The following is a 21,775-nucleotide window of genomic DNA, read 5'->3' as shown; positions in this document are numbered from 1 at the left end:
CAGAGCCTCTGCGTATTCAGCCGCACCTCAGGCTGGCCTTCCGGGGAATGGTTCTTCCTGTCCCTTTTCAATGATACAAGTGATAAAATAGGATTTTTTGTGCTTACCTGTAAAATCCTTTTGTTGCTGAGTTCATTGGGGGGCACAGCTCCCACCCTGTATATACATTGCTGGTTCTCCTAGATGGGTCCTTCTGGTTCTTGACGATGACCCATCTCCAGTTTTCTTCCTTTTTATTGTTTCCTGTTGGCTTCTCCTACTGCTTTTGTACAAACTGATTAGCTCAGTGTCTGCAGGAGGGATATCGCTGAGAGGAGCTAACACTTTTTTTTGCTTAGTGTCGCCTCCTAGTGGCAGCAGCTATACCCATTGTCTTCTGTGTCCCCCAATGAACTGCACCTTTCACATGACTGTCTGGATGGAAGTGGCCGTGTGATCAGGATGCATCATGTGACATTTTGTCACGTGACTGCACCTCCCACATGATCATCACAGGTCCTTCTGACATGCGCATTTATACTATAGAGACGCTGTGTCTCATGGTGTTTTTATGCTGACAGGTATGTTTTTTGCTCTCTTTGAACATGGGGGAGAAGGAGTGGGAGCTGGACCTGTCGATAAGTGAGGGTGTTGTATATGTAGAGTTATAGATTTATGTACATATAAATTAATATACGCATTTGAATAAGTAAACAGCATGACCACTGTTTTATAGTTGTTTCCATAGCATTGTAAAACATATTTGATTTTTATGTTTTGGACAAGAAAGACTAAGAACCATCCAACCATTTTTTATTTTATTTTTTTTGCTATGGTGCTTCTGGTTGCCAGAATTATGTGAGAACATACAGGAGTAATAGAACGATGTTCTAGGTCCGGAGTTGCTGGGAGGATTGTCACGTCAGAGAGGATGGTTTCTCCCACCAGTTGTGTAATATTTAGGGTTGTATGTAATATGTACATGTCATGTAGTTATCGTGTCTTGTATAATGTCCTGTTCTTAATGTGATTTTATTTTTTTTATATATATTTTATTTATTTATTTATTTTTTATTGCTGCAAGACTTCTGTCTAGTTGGTAAGGATCCATGTACATTTCTGATATGAATTGACATTATCTAGAACAATATCGATGAAATGACCTCTCACAAATGACTTTTATAATTAAGCACGGCTTCATACATTGAAATGTCGCAGCTTTTAATCTTTGTCTGGCAGACACATTGACATACTGTTTTTAGCTCTTGTTGAAAGATGCAGTATTTCGTACACCTTCGTCCTTGGTGCTTCTTCCATTGCTGCAGATCGCTGGATGTGTTGCTTTAGGGAGGCAGCAAGATGAGATGTGTGTTGATCACTAATAGTGCTTCTGTCCTATAGTAACCCCCCCCCCAATAATGTGCCAGTAAAAAATGCCCCTATATAGTGCCCCCCCCCCCCCTTCCTCCACCATAGTGCGCTGAACAGCATTGTGCCAAATGAACAAAAAACGAATACCTACCACCATGCTTCTGACAGCGATGCGGGCCTCTTCCGGCCCTGTGTCCCATACAGTACTCTGCCCGGCTCAGGTGGCGCAATGATGATGTCATTGCGCTGGCCTCTGATAGGCTGCACGCACATATTGATGATCTATCTTGGGGATAGGCCATCAAAATCCCGGAAAACCCCTTTAATAATGCATAGCGCTCACTCTGATGGCACTATTAATATCTGTGGCCCTGGTCATAAAAAGGGAATTCTTTAGGCTTTATCCATCCTACTTCCTGTCTGAAAATGAGCGCTCTACACCCCAGAGGAAATCGCCCATTGTTTAAAGGAATTGTCCAGCCTTTAGTAAGTGATTGCTTATCCTCAGGATAGGCCATTACTAGCTGGCAGGATTCTCGCACCCCGTACCCCTTTCCTCTCCTCAGGATAGGCCATTAGTAGCTGGCAGGATTCTCGCACCCTGTGCCCCTTGCCTATCCTCAGGATAGGCCATCACTAGCTGGCAGGATTCTCACACCCCGTGCCCCTTTCCTCTCCTCAGGATAGGCCATTACTAGCTGGCAGGATTCTCACACCCTGTGCCCCTTGCCTATCCTCAGGATAGGCCATCACTAGCTGGCAGGATTCTCGCACCCTGTGCCCCTTGCCTATCCTCAGGATAGGCCATCACTAGCTGATCGGCAGGATTCTCACACCCCGTGCCCCTTTCCTATCCTCAGGATAGGCCATCACTAGCTGATCGGCAGGATTCTCACACCCCGTGCCCCTTTCCTATCCTCAGGATAGGCCATCACTAGCTGATCGGCAGGATTCTCACACCCCGTGCCCCTTTCCTATCCTCAGGATAGGCCATCACTAGCTGATCGGCAGGATTCTCACACCCCGTGCCCCTTTCCTATCCTCAGGATAGGCCATCACTAGCTGATCGGCAGGATTCTCACACCCCGTGCCCCTTTCCTCTCCTCAGGATAGGCCATCACTAGCTGATCGGCAGGATTCTCACACCCCGTGCCCCTTTCCTCTCCTCAGGATAGGCCATCACTAGCTGATCGGCAGGATTCTCACACCCCGTGCCCCTTTCCTCTCCTCAGGATAGGCCATCACTAGCTGATCGGCAGGATTCTCACACCCCGTGCCCCTTTCCTCTCCTCAGGATAGGCCATCACTAGCTGATCGGCAGGATTCTCACACCCCGTGCCCCTTTCCTATCCTCAGGATAGGCCATCACTAGCTGATCGGCAGGATTCTCACACCCCGTGCCCCTTTCCTATCCTCAGGATAGGCCATCACTAGCTGATCGGCAGGATTCTCACACCCCGTGCCCCTTTCCTATCCTCAGGATAGGCCATCACTAGCTGATCGGCAGGATTCTCACACCCCGTGCCCCTGCCAATCAGCTTTTTTCTCTTGCTCCGTTGCTGGAAGTCATCGCTGAAACTACACAGCTCCACCATCCTTGTCATGGAGGGAGCTTATCACTACAGCACTGCCCTTTGAAGTCAGTCGGACCAGGGCTGCAGTGACGAGTGGTGTAGTTTCAGCACCAGGTCCCGGTGACTGAGCCACACAGATCAGCTGATTGGTAGATGAGCGGGGTGTCTGACTCCTGCCACTCGGTGATGGCCTGTCCCAAGGATAAGCCATCACTTTTTAAAGGCTGAACATCCCCTTTAATGCTGCTGTGCGTGGTTTTGAGGTTCTTTACTTTTAAGCTTTTTTTGTCATAAGTTATATCTGGGTTTAAGTTGCTATCTTATTGTTTGCCATGCATATGACATTGATTATGTGCCCTCCTATAGCCCAGAGCGTCTTTCCGGTCCTCCGTTTTGCTTCTGTTACCATCAAAATTGAATTGTCAAATGTTTCATTTCTGGGTTTTTGTTTTTTTTAAATGTCTTCCTGGGCATTGATCGTCTGTGTTAACATCTACAAAGAATGGTTTCTGGCAGCAATCAGATATCACGTTTGGTACCAGGTTGACTGCAGTGTTGAATCTGCTTGCAGCTAGGCTTCTAGTTTCATATATTCATGTATTTTAAATATTTCTTTAGGTTTGAAATATTAGTTGAATATTAAAGTAAATGGCTTTTTTTGTGCCCAGCTCATCAGAGTCTGCAGCTGCCCTAACACACAGCAGCACGGGCACCAGTCTGAAGAGGCCGGACACCGCAGAATCCCTCAATTCCTCCATGTCGAATGGGACCAATGATGCAGGTAGGTGTCAGCATATCCCATGAGCAGCTGGAGTTGAGTAGAGACTTTCTATAGGACCGCTTTCCAGTTTTATGAAATATAAGCAGCAGCTCACTAGATGCATTGATTTCCATGCAGCTCAAGCTATTCCTCTGGACTGCAGCTGTAGCTCAATTTAAAATGGAGAGATACACCATGTTGAAAAATCCAATGTAGACGACTCACAATAGAGGCAGCAGCAGAAATCCAAGATTAACCCCCGAATTTCTACGGAGGTTGTGCAATTTGTCATTCAGTGGGGCTAATCTGCATACGGCTGTCCCCCACAGAATCTGCTTCAATAAGCAGCGTGTCACCTAACTTGTTTTTCTATTATGTGAATCCGTGGTAGATGATTCCTCAGCTGTATGATTGAGGGATCATCATCTGCGTGAAAATAGGTGTGAGCATGCCCTCACACTACAAAAGTCTCAGCAAGCCATACCCGAGCGTGCATGTTACCCCTGTTAAGGCCGCAACGCCCAAACTTCCTGCAGTCCATAATATGAACACTAAAATCATTACGGCAGATTGAAAACTGACCATGAATGGATGTCCACGTTTTAAAACTCTGCTTTGGTTTTCAAAACGGCGCACTGGTTAGTTTCCTTATGCATGTTTATAGTTACTGTACCTCCATTTCTCTTTTACGGAGCCCCCAAATCCCCTGTGTATCTATAGAAATGGTGCCACCGTAGGAGCTCTGAGTATACTGGTCTTATTCGGTTCAGTGTATCAGTAGTAGGTGGTGGACTCCTGAGCTCCCTCTGGTGGACACAGAATTTTTTATTTAACGTTATTGCTATGCAGGGGTCTTGCATCTATGTATTGGAAAAACTTTAATCCATAGGGGTATGTTAGAAAGTTAGTCACCATTAAATGTTGACCTTTTGAAACAGAACAGAATGATGGACCTTTTTTACTTTTATGCATTTTTGCATTTATCTTCATGATTATCAGTGAGGACACCCAGCAAATGATAAGTTTGGAACCTAACCAACGACCTGTTAGAAATGTCTGACAGGTTTGTGTGTGTGTGTATATATCTAACTTCAGCAAATCATCCTTTGCTGGCTTGATTTATTTTTCAATCGCATTATACTTCCACCGCTGCAGCCCAGATACGAAAGGAGCTGCTGCACATGCATTCCTATGCACGCTCCCAGGGTCCCGGCCACCGTGTAAAAGCACGACCACCACTGATGGATTGCAAAGTGGTCATAACCATGAATACAAGCAGTGTATAATGTGATGGAAAAATGAATCCAGCCAGCAAAGGAGGCAATATGGACAATCACAATACATTAGTAAGTGCCCTGTATTACCTTTCTCTACATGATAAATGCCATTTGCTGAAGTCAGACAACTCCATTCAGTGTGTTTTTATGCTAATGTCACATCAGGATAGTATGGCCTATGCTTTGCTGCTAAGAGGATCCAATAATTTCCTCTGGAATCAGCTAGCTATGTAATAAATATGCCTCCACGTTTTTAACCTTTTTTCTTGTTTTTCGCTTTCCTGTAGAACAGTTTGAAACTCAGGAGGACCGTGATGATGATGGAGAAGGAGAATCGGTGGAGGAGCACAAGAGTGTTATCATGCACCTTCTGTCCCAGGTCCGCTTGGGCATGGACCTCACGAAGGTAAAATTTCTTTGCAACGTAATTCCTTTAAAACAAGTGGCTGCAGAGGCTTAGACGGTGTGTGTTACACTTGTTTGGAACCAAACTGAAAACAGGATATGTTCTATAAACATGCTTCTCACAGACACTGTTAATGCAAGGTTTGTATTTGTGCCAAAATCTCCACCACATTTAGCAAAGTGACTGATTCTTTTTGCACTAATCTTGATTTAATTAAGCATTAGATGAGAATGCATTTTCTCAGCTGAGTTTACCATTTGATCACTGCTGCTAAGTAGATGTGCAACGTATGGTGTCATTATTTTGCAGCAAAAGCCACATTTCAAACGCGATTTGAAAAATGCATTTTTTTTATATTTTAGAATCATTTACAAAACGGCAGGTTTACTTAAAGGGTTTTGTCTGTTTTTTATATTGATGACCTATCCTCAAGATATGTAATCTAAATCAGATCGGCTGGGGAACGACTCCCAGCACCAAAGCCAATGCGCTGTTGGGGGAAACCGCAGCTCTCATATTAGCGCTGCCTTCTCGTTTACCTTCTCTTTGTCGCAACTGCAGCGGCAAGCAGTGTATTTACAACTTTGGCATCCCCATTCACTTCTGTAGGATGGTTCCGCCCTATTCACTTGAACAGGAATGAGCCGTCCCATTGAAGTGAATGGGGAGGACAAGTTGTAGCTTTTTTGAATGTATATATACAGCAAATATATTATTTTCATGCAGGTTGTACTCCCCACCTTTATCTTGGAGAGAAGATCCCTGCTGGAGATGTATGCCGATTTCTTTGCACATCCAGATCTGTTTGTAAGGTATTTGCTTTATATGACCTAATGAGTAGAATCACTAGAGCTATGTTCACACTTGCTATATTTCCCATCAGATTTCGTTAGCTTTTTAACCACCAGAATAGGGAAGACTGCACTGTTCTCTCCAGTAAAGCCATAAATAAGAAACCATGAAAACCTGATGAACGCAGAACTCAATTGGAAAACTAACACAGATCATGTACAAACTGAATGACTCCGTGTGCATTCCGTTTCCGTATGTCTGCATTTCCTTTCCGCAAAAAAATAAATAAATAGAACATGTCCTGAATGGACAAGTACAGGCATTGTTACTGTGGATTCGCAAAAACGGATGCCATATGAATGTCACACGGGTGTCATCCGTTTTTTTTTTTTTTTTTTTTTTTTTTTTGTGGACCACAAAATACATACGGATGTGTGCATGAGCCCAAAAACTGTAAGGATACATCCACACGTGGTGCAACTACTGCATGTTCTCCACATTTACAGTACTGACAAAGTGGAAGAAATTTTAGGAATCTCATCTTCATGCTGAATAGACTGGCTTGCACTGCCAGTTTTCAGTCTGCAGCCTTTCCAATTATGTTGCAGGTTTTACCTATGATTTTTAACCTTTGCAATGCTGCTGTAAAAGCCAGCCCATTTTTTATGTTCTTCAGTCTTTGGGGTGTCTGGCAGATCTGCTTTTGATTTTCTGCTGTTGAACGTCTGCAGTGGCCCCCGCTGCGTGTGGCCGTATCCTAAAGTCAGGGAATGGATAATGGGAAGAATGTTTGTGCCTTGAATTTGTGAGAATAACTGTATTGCGTATGATTTCTTTTAGTATTGGTGACCACAAAGATCCCAAAGACAGGATGGTTCAGGTGGTCAGGTGGTACCTGTCAGCGTTCCACGCCGGCAGGAAAGGCTCTGTCGCAAAGAAGCCTTATAACCCCATCCTAGGAGAAGTCTTCCAGTGTCACTGGGATCTACCGGGGCAGGAAAACGAGGACTCTGTAAGTTGAATTCACTTGTGTTTTGTACAAAATGTAGTCTTTATCCCTTTCCTGCAATCCATGTACAATCTGTGGGATGACTCGGGCACAGCAGTTGAAATCTACTGCATGGCTTCCGCTGAACGACCAGTATCTAAGCTGCCTCTGATCTTGGTGGTTTAATCCGATAGGTCAATAAAGATCATGACCTTTGTCGCTCCATCAGCCCTATGACGCCAGAGTGCTGATCGTTACTATAGCATCCAGAAGGCTAGCAATAGCCTCAGAGTCCGCCAGGTACAGAAGCCTGTGAGGCCCTACATAAATAGTGCTGTGTATCTTGTAAGCCAACAAAGAATCACTTCATTGAGTGAGACTAATATATTCAGTGTAAAAAATAAATAAATTACAAATACATTTGTGTGTACAAGAAAAAGTTACCATGATACGCCATAAATGTTTGTTAGGTGCAGGTCCCACCTCTGGGTCCCGCTCCTATCTCAAGAACAGGGTGCAGCCAGGAAGGGACAGGTGGGCGCTCATCTGCAGCTCTTCAGTCACTTCATTACGTCTTCCAAAAGTAGTCCAGTGCGCACTTTCGGCTTTTTTCAAAAGCCCTGTGGTAATGTATGGAAAGTGCCTCTCCATTCCCAGCAGCACGTGACCGGGCCCCGTTTTTGGGGTAGGAGTGGGTTCCAGTTGTGGGGCAGCAGCTATCAGACATTTATTGGCTATCCTGTGAATAGTACCATAAATGTCCAGATGATGCAACCCAATCTTTATTACATTGTCATTTTTATTGTGTATTTTATTCTATTTTTGCAAACGCAAAACTGTATATAATGCCTTAAATTCTAAGAAATGTTTATTGGTTGGTCAAAAACATCATTCTAGTTGAAACGTACATGTTGCCTCATCTAACAGAGAAAATTGCGAGACAACATGAACTGCTGTGGATGAATGTACATGTGACAGCATTGTTCCCTTTTGATTTATTTCAGGAACAGGTTTCTGAAGGACCGATTCCTTGGGCTTCCAAAAATAATGTGACTTTCCTCGCCGAGCAGGTCTCGCACCATCCGCCAAGTAAGTTGCCGTTTCATCTGATTATGACTTTATGGATGATAATATTGATCATTAATTATTCAAAATGGGTCGAAAAGGTTGAGGCTTCTTATACAACATTAGAGTTAAAATATGAAGTATGTATATAGATAAACAATAAAGTTATAGGGCCAGATTTATCATCAGCTCAAGTCAGAATAATGGAGTGAAAAAGTCGCAAATTTTTGCGCAATCGCTTAAACTGCGCAAAAATTTGCGACTTTTTTTCTGCTCTGCACTATGCTCGCCAGTTTTCTGAAAGTGGGCGTGTTTTCTTATGTAAATGAATCTCTAGACAGATTTACTATTGGGACTATTTAAAAAGTCGCAATTTTACTCCAGTGAGGACCATGCTTATCTTATGAGATTTTTTAATAGAACATGCGACTTTTTCATAAAGATGTGCGACTTTTGTAAAGCTGCTTACTGACGGATAAACTGCTACCGCCAAACCACATTTATTACAGTCTTAAAGGGCCGATCATAAATCTGACTTGGCTAAAACTGACTTTAGCCAAATGTGAAAGTGGAGTGAGCGGTCAGAGTCGTGATACATCTGGCCCATACTCTTCAGTGGAGGCAGTTGAAGGATGAAACTGAGCATGTGCGGCAATCTGTGAGCGGGACAAAGAAATGAGATTTTTTTATTTTTTTTTTTAAAACAGCAGGTGGCGCTATTCTGATGCGTCTTATTGAATAGCTCAGCGGCTATACAAAATTTTTAATTTCATGCAATTACAAAAGTATTAAGCTCCAGGTGCTGGTTTGAAAAATGTAAAATATTTTTCATGGGACAACACCTTTTTAACTGGCGTGGTGCATGCTCAACCAGCCAGCCCGTCTCATTTTATCTCTAGGACTCTTATTTAGGAACATTTATTGTTGCTTGGATTACAAGGAAAAGTATCATGGATGGATAGGATAGATTTGGTAGATAATACAAAGTCGCACCATTTACAAGAAGTGAATATCACAGCTTACCCCCCCCCCCCCCCCCCCGATGACCCACAGTCAGTACAAAAAATACTGATGTGTGAACAGACACATTCAAATCAATCGTTACGTATGCTGTTCGTGAAAAATGGGGATAGCACACGTCGGGGATAAATGGAAATCTGGACGAGGCCTTAGAGCATGCCCACAGCTCTGACATAGTCAGTAAACCGCTACAGGTTCCTGTGATCCATGTGGCTGCTTTAAAGACCATCTTTAAACGGTGTGATGGAGATGGACACCTCTATTATATAAAAAAAAAACACAAAGGTAAAATTTTAAAGGTGTTTCACTATCGGGATATTTTCCCTTTTTAAGACTTTCATAGATTACCAGTGTAATAATTCAGTATATCGATCTAATAGTTTGTAAAATTTGTATTATTTTTTCATATGTAGTTTCAGCCTTTTATGCCGAATGTTATAACAAGAGGATACAGTTCAATGCCCACATATGGACAAAGTCCAAATTCTTGGGAATGTCCATTGGAGTCCATAATATAGGGCAAGGTAAGACAGAAGTGATATTGCTAGTTATCAGGTAGAAGGGTGCAAATTGCACACAAATCTCTCTCTAGTGCTCATGACGTTTCTGCCCGTCTCTCCCTAGGTTGTGTGTCCTGTTTAGACTATGATGAACACTACATCCTAACTTTTCCCAATGGTTATGGAAGGTGAGTAAGGATACTTCTACACAGGGCTAAAAGCTGCCATTGGCTTTCCTTGCGTTTTATATCTTCAAACTTTAAAAAAAAATGTCTTCAGGTCCATACTGACTGTGCCTTGGGTGGAGCTTGGAGGAGAATGCAACATTAATTGCTCCAAAACCGGATACAGTGCCATCATCACGTTCCATACCAAACCCTTCTACGGTGGCAAGAAGCACAGAGTAACAGCAGAAATCTAGTGAGTGTTCGGAATTGTTGTGTGGCAGTGGGTGTAAATCCAGGAGTGTGGGTTGTGTGTAAGGCATCATACACACGGCCATACTATGGCTCCACACAACCTGTGCTGTATGCAGCAGCACCCAGAGCTGTCTATAGAGTTGTACTATATCTCTGTGTGTCTCTGACTACATCTGGATAGATGATAAAGAATAGAATTCTGTGTTATATGTGGGGGAGAATATCTGCATAGCATGACAATGTACAGGACAGATGAGATGAAGAATCATATTTCTTCTTGGGGTTGTCCCTGTAAATCGTTAGAATGTGCTTTATAAGTTGCCAATTGGGAAAGTAACAAACCTGTAAGATGACAATTAAAGGGCATCTGTCAGCAGTTTTGTACCTATGACACTGGCTGACCTGTTAGGCTACTTTCACACTGGTGTTTCTGTGTCCACTTGTGAGATCCGTTTCAGGGCTCTCACAAGCGGCCCAAAACGGATCAGTTCAGCCCCAATGCATTCTGGATAAGGATCCGTTCAGGATGCATCAGTTTGGCTCTATTCCGCCTCCATTCCGCTCCCGAGGCGGACACCAGCGTGTGGTGTCTGCCTGACGATGCGGAGCCAAACGGATCCGCCCTGACTTATAATGTAAGTCAATGGGGACGGATCAGTTTTCACTGACACAATATGGTGCAATTGAAAACGGATCCGTCCCCTATTGACTTTCAGTCTGTCAGGACGGATCCGTTTTGACTTGCACTTTCTTTTTAAGAATAATGCAAACGGATCCGCACCGAACGCAGGTGTGAAAGTAGCCTTACATGTGCACTTGGCAGCGCAAGACATCTGTGTTGCTCCCATGTTCATATGTGCCCGCATTGCTGGGAAAAATGATGATTTATTATATGCAAATGGTGGCGTTTCCGTTACACCTAGAGACTCTGCACTTTGATAGGACCAGGCAGTAAAAATGTAATCACACCTGACCCTGTCATTCAAAGTGCAGAGGGCATGGCAGATGCAGAGAGAGCAGAGCCTCTAGGAGTAAAGGCAACGCCCCTGTTGCTCTTAGAGGCTGTTTGCATTCAACCTCTAGTGGATGTTGTAATTAAAACATGATTTAAACAGCAGGTCGGTTTCTGGTGACACATTTGCTTTACCGTGTCTGTTTATTTTCTGCAGCCCTCCTAATGACAAGAAATCGTTTTGTTCAGTGGAAGGAGAGTGGAACGGCGTCATGTATACGAAATATGCAAATGGGGTAATGGAGCGGATGTTGATAGACCTGTATCTGGTTATATTTCTGCCATAGCAATTTGCAGATAACTCGTCATAGAGTTTTATAGAATGCCATTTAGTCTGTCCATATTTATTTTAATGATCTGGCTTCTGCCTTTAGTTAGGCTATGAATGTTGTGTTTTACAGTCCGCAATTTGTGGATCTCCAAAACGCGAATACCAGCCCCCGTGCGTTTCACAGTTTGCGGACTGCACATGGCCGGCACTGTGATAGAAATACCTATTCTTGTCCGCAATAGGACATGCTCTATATTTTTTGCAGGGCTGCGGAATGGAACTACAGATGCGGACACCACAGGGTGGGCTTTCCTCATCTTTTGTGGACCCATTCATACGGTCGTGTGAATGAGCCCTAAGGGTCATGTTTCACTTGTAGTAAGCACCGGTTTGGGATGATCATAGGCACTGCAGGGTGACTGGCAGCTATCTATCACAGTAACACTCTCCTCATTCACTTCATTGGGGCAGAGCTGCAGTTCCAGAGACATAGTAACCTAGTTTGTAAGGCTGAAAAAAGACATCCGTCCATCCTGTTACACCTGTTATCCTGGATTGTTGAGCCAAAGGAAGGCAAAAAAAACACCTGTGAGGTAGAGGCCAATTTTTCTTTATTTTAGGGGAAAAAATTCCTTGCTGACGGAATAACGACCCATCTGTAGTAACTATAACCTGTAATATAATTACACTCCAGGCTCCTCTAGGACACTTAGTGAGTTTCTCATCACAGCCCATAGACCAGAGTGGCACTGGTTCTAAAAGCTGCCATGTTTCCTTGTCTCATACAGCCCCTTTAGGTTGTTAATCTAAATCTAACGTGTGTCCATTTTATAGCCTGACTTTATCTAAAACATTATCCCTCTTTTCTACAGGAGAATGAAGTTTTTATAGATACCAAGAAAATGCCTATAGTTAAGAAAAAGGTTCGGAAGTTGGAAGATCAACTAGAATATGAATCTAGAAGGTAACTTTATTTCCTGCTTGATGGCATCACATTGGGTTACTATTCCTCATTTGCTTATTTCTGTCGTCTTCTGGCGGATTTGCTGCAGATTTACGGTGCAGACTCCACATCGCCGTTCCGCAGCAAATTACAGTTCAATACATGTAAGCACCGTACACTTGTAGAAGAAAAATTCCACATGGAAAATTTACAGTTCTATGGATTTTTATCGCTTCTTTCATCCCTTCATTTCATAGAGTAAAATCTGCATGGAACACATACAGATTTTGCTGTGAATTAAGGCTACTTTCACACTTGCGTTCAGAGCGGATCCGTCTGCATTATATTGTTAAAAAATTTTAAAGTGTCAAAATAGCCTCAGACGGATCCGTCCAGACTTTACATTGAAAGTCAATGGGGGACGGATCCGTTTGAAAATTGAGCCATATTGTGTCATATTCAAACGGATCCGTCCCCATTGACTTACATTGTAAGTCTGGACGGCTCTGTTTGCCTCCGCACAGCCAGGCGGACACCCGAACGCTGCAAGCAGCGTTCAGGTGTCCGCCTGCTGAGCGGAGGCTGAACGCTGCCAGACTGATGCATTCTGAGCGGGTTCGGGGCCGCTTGTGAGCCCCTTCAAACGGAGCTCACAAGTGGACACCCGAACGCTAGTGTGAAAGTAGCCTTATAGTGAGAGATTCTGGTGAAAAACTCTACCGCTTGTGACTTTCCAACTATAAATGGTTACACTTGCTGTCTGTCCGCTTGGAGATCCCAGAAGGGAATAAAATTCCAATATTTTGATGTGTATTTACCACCTCCTTTTTTTTTTTTTTTTTTTTTTTTTTCAGGTTATGGAAAGATGTGACACTTAACTTGAAAATCAGAGACATTGATGCAGCTACAGAGGCAAAGCACCGCCTGGAAGAGATACAGCGGGCAGAAGCAAGGGAGCGCAAAGAGAAGGAATCGCAGTGGGAGACTAGGGTAAGTGCATGTAACGCATCCTTTACGCTAACTATTATGGTAGACTTTTGGTATGACCCCCTAAGTGAGGGTTGCACGGGAGGAGGGTTTTGCAAAAAAAAAGTTTGGGGATTTTTTTGGGGAAAGGGGGGCGTTATAAAAATTTGCTGTGGGCTACAGTCATTTTCTCATTACGCCACTGTCCTAAAGACAAAGTTTATGCCTACTCTGCAGGAGTAAATTTGTACTAAATGTGCGCCTTTTTCTGTCTTTAGTAATGATCTGTTGGAAATTTGCTGGCCATGCCCCCGCTGAGTTACCCTCACCCACTTTTCGGAACTGACAAATGCTGAAAAAAGTAGTACATTATAAATATAATGCGCCATGATCAATTGATCAACTCCCCCCTTTTATCCACTGTAGACCAGAGATTGCAAACAGTCTGACCGTAGGAAAGACACCCCTTTGTGCTGTATATATTGGTATCAAGTACAGTACATCATAGCTTGTAAGGAATATTACATTTCACAATGCCCCCAGCAGCTGAGCGGCATTTGGTAGAAATGGCCTCCATAAATAATGAATGGCGTCTTCTTTTCTTAGCTGTTTCACGAAGATGGAGAGTGCTGGGTCTACGATGAACCATTACTGAAGAGACGGCCTTCCCTCAGGCACTAAGTGGCTTACAGAACCATTGTAGCAGAACCTCCTTCTCGAGAAACAAAGTGTCATCTGAAGCCCAGAAAGGAAGGTGTTCTATCACATTTCAAGTTGAAGATCTTCCCTGTGGTGCGGAGAGCCCCCTTACACTGCAGCGGTTCCTTACTCAGGGATACTGGACTTCTACAGAGTGACAATTCAGGCAGGGCATGGTGACCCGCCAGCAATGTGTTCATGTCCACCATTCACACTATAAGAAAATAAAGAACAGAATCCCCCATCTTCCTTTAAATGTACATGTGCCCTGTAAGCAGTGAAGACAGTTATTCCAGGAGCTGGAAAATGATTGATGACAGTGCAGCCCATCACCTCATTCATGTCCGCACTTCTGGGTGGGATATGGGTGTAGCCCACAGAATGGCTGCCGTCACTGTAAGAAGGCCACAAGTGCACTTTAATGTAAAGAACCCGCCTGGACAACCATGTAAAATGCATTGTAAAAAAAAATTTGCCCAGACGTTCGCTGATGATTACAGGACCTGATTACTATTCTATATCAAAATGTGTTTTCCATCTCCTCTCGTGTATATAATAAGAATCTGGCATTTTCATATACATCACATTTAATTCAAGAAATTATACTTTACGTTCAGCATCTATCTGCCCCGATGTATAAAACCGCCCTCCACATTTACTTCTTTATTTTTTTTCATTCCCAAAACTGGTCTTGCCTTTGTATTTATTTATTTCCTAATAAAATGTTAGAGCAAATTATTTTATTAGATCTGCATTTATGATTTGCAATTAAATTCTAATCTTCAGAAAATCCTCGTTTTACTGTTGTTGTTTTTTCTTTCTTTTCTTCACCATAGAAAGAACTAGTCTATTATTCACACATTAATCATTACACGTAAGCACTAGGAATAGGTTTCCTTTAGGCCTAGTTAACACGAACGAGTGTGATCCGTGACCGTATTGCGGCCCGCAATACACGGCCACAGTTCCGTGTGTCATTCCGCATCACTGAATCGGACCCATTCACTTCAATGGGTCTGCAAATCCGGAATGGCGGCACGTAACGGGACTCCTCGGAAGCACTACGGAGTGCTTCTGTGGGGTTGCGTCCTGTACTTCTGTTCCGCAAAAAGATAGGACATGTTCTATCTTTTTGCGGAATGGGCGGATCACAGACCCATTAAAGTGAATAGGTCCGTGATCCGATCCGACCCACAGCCGGCTATCGTGCATTGCGGGCCGCAGCACGGGCACTCTGCCTTATAGTCTGCCAGAAAGAGTTCACTTGGTTTAGCAGGAACATGCAGGGTTGTCCCAGGATAGAATTTCTAGGAAGTAAGTGATTTGGTTGTAAAGACGGCGTTATATTTCTGTTGGTATATTACTTCCTAGCTGGATGTGTGTTCGCAGCTCTTCTTCGTTCACTTCTATGGATGCTCAGCGGCTTCTGTAAGGTCATGAGACCCCCGTTCTCCATATTTGTTCAAGACACAGAGGTGAAAGCTGCATCTGTCACAGTTATGGCATATCATGTGGAAATACCATAAATGACCCCGGTGAGAATAGGTTGCGACGTGCCTGTGCCAGTATGTGAAGCCAATGAGGTTACATTACCTGAAGTGTAATCCAAGATGGATCCGTCATGAACTCCATTGAAAGACAATGGGGGGACGGATCCGTTTTCTATTGTCAGAGAAAAACGGATCCTTCCCCATTGACTTATATTGTATGTCAGGATGGATCTGTCTTGCTCCGCACCACATCGCGGACTGAAAAAGGCTGTTTGCAGCGTTAGGGCTCGTTCACATGACTGTGCAATTTGCGGAACGGAACAGGAGGCCCATTATAGAAATGCCTATTCTTGTCCGCAAAACTGACAAGAATAGGACAGGTCTAATAATTTTTGCAGAACCACGGAACGGAGAAACGGATGCAGACCCATTTAAAATGAATGGTTCCGTATACGGAACGCAGAAAACTGCCCGTATACAGAATGCAAAATATGTTCGTGTGAACGAGGCCTTATTCTGTCCTCGATGGGGACGCAGCCAAATGGAACGGAATGCATTTTGGTGCGTTTCGTTCAGTTCAGTTCAGTTTTGTTCTCATTGACAATAAATGAGGACAAAACAGAAGCGTTTCCCTCGCTATTGAGATCCTATGACTGATCTCAATAGCTGAAAGGGAAAGCGCAAGTGTGAAAGTAGCCTAATACTATCTAACCTTATGATTTTTACATTTATACATATTCGCAGTATCTTTTAAGGGACCTAGTCTGACCCTACAATGCGCTTTTTTTTTTAGTTGTTGTACATCATGGCCGCCGGGCTTTTAACACATGAGCAAATTCAAATGCTGAAAACTACAGTTCTCACAATCCCCTGTTGACTGGCTTGCCTTTGTGCGCATTCGAGTGGATAATGGTTCCCTTATTGGTTGGCATCAGCACTGTGAGATGTTCCTTCATTGGTTGGCAGCAGCTTTGTGAAACGCTCCGTCGCGCTTTGATGCGCTGAAATCGCAGGGCACCTCCAGCTAGACAGATGCTCATGCATGCAGCTCGGGGATGAGATCTCACTCTCGGAAGGACAGCAGCACGAGAGCGCATAGCAGTTCACGCACGTTCCTTCCCTTCATAATCAGAAGCTACTGAAAAGGCTCATGACAAAGACTTAAAGACTTGTTATACATTTCCCCAAAATAATAATTTTAATTTGAGTAACCGGAATACATCTTTCAATGTGGTCATAACCCCCTCATTACTTAAATGTGTATACCCGACTGTCAACATTAGAAGGAAAAGATATGTGAAACATATACACATGCAGTCCAGACAGGCGTGGCGCCAGTTATAGATCTGATGCCAACATCAGATCATCAGTCCTTAAGCTTCATGCAACCCCATCCAGGCTGCTACCAGTCCCCAGCATGATGTCCATTCTGACCCACTGTGCCATAGTCTCTCAGCGCTTGTGTGCCTAATTACATGGCAGTTCAGCAATCTCCCGAGTGAGCGATGATCCCTGGGTTGGGGTCTAGGTGCCCATTTCCAGCTGCCAGACTCCTGTGCACTGCTGGTCCCCTCTCTCTCCTGCATCGGTGTGTGCTCAGAGGATGTCGAGGAGACATTGGAGCCTCTGAGCAGCGTCTTTGGCCTTTGCTTTATGCTGAGCCATGGCTGCTAGTGGGCAGCGTGCTGGCAACATGGAACACGCATAACATGCATCCTTCTCCCAAATGTGCATCGACTGCAGCTACATGCTCCACCTATTAGCCAGGATAACGAGGTCTGTTTCTGTGATGTCTCTGTCGAGCCAGGCCCCACTGAGATTCTGCTATTGCTGGTGCCTAATTGATGGTGTCAGGGCCTCGAGCCCACCTCACTTGCCCCTGGCAGGTATAGAATGATCTGCTGCTCTAACTGTTAATTAACGCTGGGAGCATTGGGAACTTATGGCCAGCGGCCGCAGGTGCACTCTTGAATTCAATTGTATAGCTGTCCTCAGGGAGGTGATACAGTTGAGTACTACAGGAGGGTACAGGGGCCCATTGCTCCCTTTTTTATTTTCTTGGACACTTGGGGAGCATACACTATAGGGGGAAGTTCAAGTAGCTTGCTGAAGGTAGGGCTGGCTTGGTGCTGTGGCCCGCATCTCACTTCTTAAGCACCCTGCTCCATAGATTAGAGACAATTGGTGGACAGAACAAGGCGGTTATTGATGGCCAGCAGAGGGACAAGTTCTGGGGCAGTATTTTGTGCTCTACTGTGGTATTTGGTTCTGCTGGGATGGTGTTTTGTGCTGCAATATGGTACTGCTGACCCTGCCTACTTGTTTTGTCCTGCCTTCTATTTGGACCTGCCTACAAGATAGAGCCACTTTTAGTGGGTTTTTTTAGTTTTTTTTTTTTTCAGGGCCACTTTACGTCCCAGTCTGCCCCTGCAGATCATCCTCAGGGAGTTTAGTCCTGCTGGCACTCGTGCCTTATTCCCTCATTTCCCCTCTACAATGGCGCTGTAAGCAGGAGACCGAGCGCACCGCTGAGAGGGGAGCGGAGGAGGCTCCCGCTCCCTGACACCTACCGTAATGATCCACGCCTTCCAGGAGTGGACGCGATGCAGTGAGAGCGCGCTGCTCCGGAGGGGGTTAACTGCTACCCCCCTCCCTCCCCCTAAATCCATTTGTTGCGGGCGCATTCGCACTGCTCTGGTCCCTCTGCGCCCCGGCCGACCGACGGCATGTAGAATCGCTGGTGTTATTCCCGCCACTCTCCCCCCTGAAGCCGCTTGCCCCCTCTTGAGGGCAGCTTAACCCCTTCTGGGCAGCCACCTGTTAAAGTAGCCCTAAATTAGAGCATTTGAGATGCACTCTGGTGCTCCAAATCAATGTACCCCCAGGGGGTTAATATCCACGCGTGGTTGAGAGACTGGACACTGACACAAAAGCTGGTCAAAGCAATCTCTTATTACAGAAAGTAAGCGGTATATGTATCTTCAGAAAAGGGCAGTACTTTCAGGCCCAGGCATTATTTCATTGGTTCAAAAGGAAGAAGAGATAAGAGAAACAGAGATAACATCCTAACATCTGCGCACTGTGTATCACTTTGGAATGTGAACTAATGTAAACATCTAAGTGTCCGCCATCTTGTAATGGTGTCTATTGTAACAATAATACTGCATACGTCATATGTGACACTTCAAGGAGGTGCTTCTCTATAGGCAGTGAATGATATGTATATATCATCAAGTCATATGATTGGCTTATGCATTCCTCCACAATCTATACACCTACCTTGGGACATCTGTACAAAGATAAGAAAACAGACACTTCCCACAGCACAGCTCTTTCACCTACTGCATTGCACCCGCGCGGAAATCTCGCCCGTGTGAACGCAGCCTTAACAGAGTTCCTGCTGGTAGCCGTCTTTTAGTAAGGTATATGCCTAACCGTGAAACAGGTATTTGTCCCTATAAGGTCCTTTTCGGGTCAGCCCCTAGGATAGGATTTTATTTCCCACAGCAGCTCCAGATGCAACATGGTTGTCTGACAGATTATGTGATCAGTTTTGTACAAGCATTTGACTAAAGTACATATTCGAGTTTTTGCTTCACTTTTAGGTTTTGATAAAGTACCAGGAACCTACCCACTTGTGTCTGGAGATTGGGTGGTAGTAAAAAGACACGTTAGAAAAGTCCTAAAACCCTGGTTTGATGGTCCATTCCGAGTGTTGTTGACCACAAGCACAGTGAAGCTCAAAGAAAAGCATAATTGGATTCATTTCAAGGAAGTGTTGAGACTGCTTTTCCCTTGTGTGACTGATCATGACTCAAAAGAATATGGAAAAATTGTATGAAAACTTTGATCCAGACAAATCAGAAGCACTGATGACCTCCAGTCTCCCCCATATGATGTCAACGCAAATTAGGGAAAGATTATCTGACTTCCCCGTGCTCAAATCCAGTGTCATGGAAGGCTGTTCACTAGGAATGGCTTGTCGTGGAAGCTGGTGAGGAGGAGGCGGAGCATTTAGACAGATGTTTAGGTTTAGGGAGAGAATTTAAATTCAAGGGGGGACTGTTAGAGATGTGTGAATTTTATTCTATATTTTTTTTGTATTTCTAGGACTGTAACTGGTTAATCTTAAGTTGGATACAAAACTTCTTCTTATCTCAGGAGCCTCCCCTTTCTGTTGTTAGTCGAGCTCTGTCTATGCAACGCTATGAGGAGAAGAAGGGGGGCAGAGAACTGTGCTGTGGGCAGTTTGTCTTCTATCTCAATTACAAATGCACTGTGAAAGGATGCTAATGCCAATCTCTTGGCTGGATGAATATGATACACACATATTACTCACTGCCTATAGAAGAACACCTCTTTGAAGTGTCATATATGACGTGTGCAGTATTATTGTTAGAATAGACGCCATTACAACGTGGCGGCGATAACCAGATGTTTACATTAGTTCACATTCCAAAGTAGTGCACAATGCGCAGATGCTAGTGTTATCTCTTCTTCTCTTATCTCGTTTTCCTTTTGAGACATTTAAATAATGCCTGGGCCTCAGAAAGTACTGGCCTTTTCTGAAGATGTACAGTACAGACCAAAAGTTTGGACACACCTTCTCATTCAAAGAGTTTTCTTTATTTTCATGACTATGAAAATTGTAGATTCACACTGAAGGCATCAAAACTATGAATTGACACGTGTGGAATTATATACATAACAAAAAAGTGTGAAACGACTGAAAATATGTAATATTCTAGGTTCTTCAAAGTAGCCACCTTTTGCTTTGATTACTGCTTTGCACACTCTTGGCATTCTCTTGATGAGCTTCAAGAGGTAGTCACCTGAAATGGTTTTCACTTCACAGGTGTGCCCTGTCAGGTTTAATAAGTGGGATTTCCTGCCTTATAAATGGGGTTGGGACCATCAGTTGCGTTGTGGAGAAGTCAGGTGGATACACAGCTGATAGTCCTCCTGAATAGACTGTTAGAATTTGTATTATGGCAAGAAAAAAGCAGCTAAGTAAAGAAAAACTAGTGGCCATCATTACTTTGAGAAATGAAGGTCAGTCAGTCTGAAAAATTGGGAAAACTTTGAAAGTGTCCCCGAGTGCAGTCACAAAAACCATCAAGCGCCACAAAGAAACTGGCTCACATGCGGACCGCCCCAGGAAAGGAAGACCAAGAGTCACCTCTGTTGCGGAGGATAAGTTCATCCGAGTCACCAGCCTCAGAAATCGCAGGTTAACAGCAGCTCAGATTAGAGAGCAGGTCAATGCCACCCAGAGTTCTAGCAGCAGACACATTTCTAGAACAACTGTTAAGAGGAGACTGTGTGAATCAGGCCTTCATGGTAGAATATCTGCTAGGAAACCACTGCTAAGGACAGGCAATAAGCAGAAGAGACTTGTTTGGGCTAAAGAACACAAGGAATGGAGATTAGACCAGTGGAAATCTGTGCTTTGGTCTGATGAGTCCAAAGTTTAGATTTTTGGTTCCAACCAACGGATGGACTCTACATGCCTGGTTCCCACCGTGAAGCATAGAGGAGGAGGTGTGATGGTGTGGGGGTGCTTTGCTGGTGACATCTGTTGGGGATTTATTCAAAATTGAAGGCATACTGAACCAGCATGGCTACCACAGCATCTTGCAGCGGCATGCTATTCCATCCGGTTTGCGTTTAGTTGGACCATCATTTATTTTTTAACAGGACAATGACCCCAAACACACCTCCAGGCTGTGTAAGGGCTATTTGACCATGAAGGAGAGTGATGGGGTGCTGCGCCAGATGACCTGGCCTCCACAGTAACTGGACCTGAACCCAATCAAGATGGTTTGGGGTGAGCTGGACCAACAAGTGCTAAGCATCTCTGGGAACTCCTTCAAGACTGTTGGAAGAACATTTCAGGTGACTACCTCTTGAAGCTCATCAAGAGAATGCCAAGAGTGTGCAAAGCAGTAATCAAAGCAAAAGGTGGCTAGTTTGAAGAACCTAGAATATGACATATTTTCAGTTGTTTCACACTTTTTTTGTTATGTATATAATTCCACATGTGTTAATTCATAGTGCTGATGCCTTCAGTGTGAATCTACAATTTTCATAGTCATGAAAATAAAGAAAACTCTTTGAATGAGAAGGTGTGTCCAAACTTTTGGTCTGTACTGTACATCCTCCGAAACGAAAACCACATCAAATAGTCCTCATTTGGGGAATTCAAGCATAGACAAGATAAGTTCTTTCTGTACCTCCATATGG

The 21,775-nt window shown here is 44.0% G+C and overlaps 1 protein-coding gene across 6 annotated transcripts in view; it reads left to right on the top strand.

Moving 5' to 3' along the window:
- Nucleotides 1–14,832, top strand: part of OSBPL9 (oxysterol binding protein like 9) — a 104,201-nt gene extending 89,369 nt beyond the window's left edge. For all 6 annotated transcript variants that reach the window (XM_044300491.1, XM_044300489.1, XM_044300490.1 and 3 more), the window contains 12 exons: nt 3,593–3,705; nt 5,249–5,367; nt 6,094–6,179; nt 7,000–7,171; nt 8,152–8,236; nt 9,646–9,756; nt 9,857–9,920; nt 10,012–10,152; nt 11,321–11,399; nt 12,307–12,398; nt 13,232–13,367; nt 13,950–14,832. In XM_044300491.1, the coding sequence (XP_044156426.1) occupies nt 3,593–3,705; nt 5,249–5,367; nt 6,094–6,179; nt 7,000–7,171; nt 8,152–8,236; nt 9,646–9,756; nt 9,857–9,920; nt 10,012–10,152; nt 11,321–11,399; nt 12,307–12,398; nt 13,232–13,367; nt 13,950–14,024 (1,273 nt within the window). In that variant the 3' untranslated portion in view covers nt 14,025–14,832. The remainder of the gene's footprint in view (nt 1–3,592; nt 3,706–5,248; nt 5,368–6,093; nt 6,180–6,999; nt 7,172–8,151; nt 8,237–9,645; nt 9,757–9,856; nt 9,921–10,011; nt 10,153–11,320; nt 11,400–12,306; nt 12,399–13,231; nt 13,368–13,949) is intronic.
- Nucleotides 14,833–21,775: the final 6,943 nt, after the last annotated feature.

The sequence above is a fragment of the Bufo gargarizans genome, chromosome 7 (assembly GCF_014858855.1).
Source record: "Bufo gargarizans isolate SCDJY-AF-19 chromosome 7, ASM1485885v1, whole genome shotgun sequence".
Lineage (NCBI taxonomy): Eukaryota > Metazoa > Chordata > Amphibia > Anura > Bufonidae > Bufo > Bufo gargarizans.
This window is presented reverse-complemented; position numbering and strand designations above follow the sequence as displayed.